The sequence below is a fragment of the Nymphalis io genome, chromosome 3 (genome assembly GCF_905147045.1).
Source record: "Nymphalis io chromosome 3, ilAglIoxx1.1, whole genome shotgun sequence".
NCBI lineage: Eukaryota > Metazoa > Arthropoda > Insecta > Lepidoptera > Nymphalidae > Nymphalis > Nymphalis io.
In genome coordinates, this window is record NC_065890.1 from 8,706,044 (window position 1) to 8,710,136 (window position 4,093).

The following is a 4,093-nucleotide window of genomic DNA, read 5'->3' on the forward strand; positions in this document are numbered from 1 at the left end:
TTACTTGCTTGGTTTTATTTCACCTTCCTCATGCTATTGAAATTTACAAAAAAAGGTAAAATGAAAATACAATAATACACTTAATTAGCCAATTTTTTTATTTTTAAATAAACATAATTCTAAATTTAGTTTTCTAAGAATGACACAAATTCTGTGAGCTTGAACAATTGGTCTTCACTTGAGGTATGTAGAGGAGCGGGTTGAGAGGGTGGAGTTGGTATGATGGTGACTCCATCAACGTGAATATCCCATTTACGGTCTCGGCATATTTGAAAAACTGCTTCACGACTCAGTCCTGTCATAAGCACCACGGTGTCTACGGATATAGTACTATATGAACGTCCGATCAAATTAAATGCTCTTTCACGAACTTTCTCTGAAAAAAATATACATATTATATTTGACCAATTTAATTTAAAATAATATATATAACTAATAATATGTAAAAACTATCAGTAACTGTAGTACCGGACATTGTATTTGCTGTTATTAACTTATTGAGTTAACTCTAATACATTTATGTTGCTTGGTGCATTACGCACACTAACTACTACAGTATTACAAGTATATTCTACTGAATGCACATATGTAGTAATTTTCTAACGTTGATTTTATATATAAAAGCAATGTTCTATCTGGCATCATGATTGGCGATTACTAGACATGACAAGATTATGTGAAGTTTTTATATTTAGCGGTTGACCCGTTTAAAACCCGCCGATCTTAATTTTCAACTTAGTTTCTATAAAGTTTGAAAATTTTAAATGCCTTGCGTTTGAAATGCCATTGTTTTTCTTATTAAATAAATGTGGTCAGATTTAATAAATAGGTCTCCGCTATGCTCGCATTCTCGATTTCGTAATAAAGCTGTAGCCGTAAACAGTTTTTTGCTATCGTTTGCGCACGTTACATTAGATATACCACAATTACGATATACCACCTTGGGTGCGCTTTTATTCAATATTTGTGATAATGACATTGCTTGACGCCGGGTATGTTTGTTTATTGTGAGAAATGACTTATGGAAAATACATTAAACAGTTAGTTAATTTGTATATTGTGCGATATTTCAAAGAACCTTATACTTACGTATATATTGATAAATGTAATGTTGTAGCTGTCAGATGAAAGATTTGAATTACAGATTTAAAGTGTTCATTTTGTAATATTATATTAAACGTTTACCTAAAGATATTGACAGTTGGTAAAAAAAAAATGGTAGGGCTTTGTGCAAGCTCGTCTGGGTAGGTACTACTCACTCATCAGATATACTACCGCGAAACAGCAGTACTTGATATTGTTGTGTTCCGGTTTGAAGGTTGAGTGCGCCAGTGTAATTACTGGCATAAGGGACAAAAATATTAGTTCCCAAGGTTGGTGGCGCATTGGCTATGTATAGAATGCCAATGTCTAAGGGCGTTGGTGTCCGTTTACCATCAGGTGGCCCATATGCTCGTCCGCCTTCCTATTCTATAAAAAAAAATCAAACATTTTCCAAGTTCATTCATCTTTATCATTCTGTTTACGTTTAAGCACGTTCACTGATAACGCTAACGTTTATAAGATCAGTTTTTTTTTTTATTATATAGTATGGTAGGTGTATGTGGACAAGCATATGTTCCTTGTGCCTGTACTTAAATTTTACATCGAATTATTCTTAAACACAAACATTAATTTTACGTATACATTTATTGGTTCAAATGTTTTATAGAAAATGTGAAATTATTTATTGGCCTCAATGACAACTACAAAAAAATTTAATAACAACTATTTTAATGCTTCAAAAACGAGCTGTTTGGACCATTTATGAATTTGGAGTATCTTTATACTACTTTGAGGATGTTTTTAACAAAGTAGGAATAACTATGGTTTGCGTCAGAATATGTAAACAACAATATAATCCATACATATCACATGATTGATGATATTGATTGAAACAGTGAGGTAAAGATAATCTTATAACATCCAGTTTTGGGCTTCTCATAGTCAATACATTGTTACAGGGTATTCTGTAATTAAATCCTGCAGATCATATTACGTTTACCAATAAATAAATTAGAAAAAAAAGTGTTGATAGCGAAAAGTGTAGTAACCAATTTAAAATTATAAAAAATGACAAATATATAGATATATATATTTGTTATTTCTTGCCGGGAAGGCAAATGAGTCTATTTCACATGAGTGATAGTCGAGTTCAAATGCGACGAAAGCCAATTCAGTCAGGAAGAATGCACTAGCCCCCACCTTGCTTGTTGCAAGATGCCTCTTCATACCTCGCAATTATTGGTGTAATCAAATAAATATGAAAACCTAAAATTTATTATTATTATTAAATTTACATTATTAATTTTTATTATTTTAGTCAAATTTAAAATAATAAAAAAAAAGTGAAAAGTAAGTGACATGAATGTGTAATATATCGCAGTTCTTCGACTTGATTGCTACATATGATATATATATAATGATACATTGACTTTGGAGAATGGGAGATGGTTGACAATAGTGGTAACTTTATTTTTATGTTCATAATATTGGTCACTGTTTTTATCCAAAAAAATATGAATTTATTTACACTTTACATCGAGTTACTTACCTTCTAGAGCTCTTATTATATTAGCAACTGGTTCCGTCCATATGTAGGCAGACAGAGCATGGTAAGTAGCAGCGAGGTCTTTCTTCCATAGTTTTTGTCCAATAGCCCATATTGCCATTAACTCAGGATTGCTGCTTGTAATATTTTGAGGGATTCTTTTCCATAAAAATTTTGCATTACATCTGCAATAATAATCAACATAACAATGTTGAATGAAAAAAAGGTATGACATAAAAAATATCCATGATGATGTTTTTTATTCATCTGTTAAAATAACCTACAAGATTTAGCTGGATTTACAAAAAAAACTTTACAAATCTCTGCTTAATATGGTAAAATTACAAAATCATTTAATACTTACAGATCATTTTGATAAAGGTATATTGCTAATAATTGTGCATATGTTGATATTGAAGCGACTCCATTTGTTGCCTGAAATACATACAAGTTTTAATATAATAGTATACTTTATGAAAAACACTAACTGTGTCAAGTTCAAGTTAGACCAAATTTGAAGTTTCCGAGCACTAATACATTTGTTTTCTGTTGTGATGTGTATAAACGCTACTTAATATTTATATTTTGTTAAAGTTGCTTTGATAGATCAATATTCCACATTGGTGAAATTTTATGTTATTTCTTAGACTCATTTATAAATAAGGCATACTATGGCAGTAATGGTCACCATTAAGACATTTAAAATAGATTAAAGGACAATATTTAACTTATTCCCTCTATAGTATGTATTTAAAAAAACAGTAATAAAGGCGTTAATTGTAAGTAAAAATACAAAAAAATCTACCGGTTAGGTGTAATCATATAATTTACATACCTCCAATTCTTGTTTCTCTAATTCTGTACATAGCTTATCAAAATTTGTAATCATGTTTTTAAATGTACTTAATAGTTTCTTAAGTAGTGAATTGAAACTGATTTTATAAATAAGCAATCGTTAACATTAGAACTTATTATATTGTCTTGAAAATGAAATCGCAACTTCGAAAGTTCGAAATGAAATCGGACGAAACAATGACAGTTGACAATGACATCGCACTGACATGATGTTATAAGATAACAGACTAGCAATAATAGACTATAGGTTACATATGTAATTTTATTTTTATTTTATTAAGAACCATCAACAGTCACAACACGTATACATGTAATAATAAAACACATTCAACTAACATAAAATGTGCAACCCTTTAAAACAGCCACAACATGCATTTTAAGGTACAATATAAGTACATTATAACATAAGCAAATATTTTTTATAATACTAAAATATTGTTAACCACATTTCTATAAAAATAATAATAATGTAATGAATATAATAATATTAAAACAAGAAAATCAAACAAATTAATTACAAAATTGACAGTATTTTAAGGGGAAGAGCCTAGCACTATAAAAATATAGATTTAGAGAGAAGAAGCCGCAACTTCTATAGTATATAAATTACTAAAAATAAATTATAAAATTAAATAGAAGTTAATTATT

The 4,093-nt window shown here is 29.5% G+C and overlaps 1 protein-coding gene across 1 annotated transcript; it reads right to left on the reverse strand.

The window, feature by feature from the left end:
* Positions 1 to 75: 75 nt before the first annotated feature.
* Positions 76 to 3,632, reverse strand: LOC126781457 (COP9 signalosome complex subunit 8). Its single transcript, XM_050506448.1, has 4 exons — positions 3,426 to 3,632; positions 2,955 to 3,025; positions 2,594 to 2,775; positions 76 to 376 (listed from the first exon to the last, which is right to left on the reverse strand). Exons 1-4 carry the CDS (start codon positions 3,477 to 3,479, stop codon positions 126 to 128), a joined length of 558 nt encoding a protein of 185 aa, XP_050362405.1. The 5' UTR covers positions 3,480 to 3,632; the 3' UTR covers positions 76 to 125.
* Between the last annotated feature and the right edge of the window lie 461 nt (positions 3,633 to 4,093).

Excerpts from the sequence above, each read along its gene's own strand:
- LOC126781457 (XM_050506448.1), bottom strand. The coding sequence starts at position 3,479 with ATGATTACAAATTTTGATAAGCTATGTACAGAATTAGAGAAACAAGAA. Across the intron at positions 3,026-3,425 it reads TAGAGAAACAAGAATTGGAG|GCAACAAATGGAGTCGCTTC; the intron begins GTATGTAAATTA and ends TATGTATTTCAG. Across the intron at positions 377-2,593 it reads TATAATAAGAGCTCTAGAAG|AGAAAGTTCGTGAAAGAGCA; the intron begins GTAAGTAACTCG and ends TATTTTTTTCAG.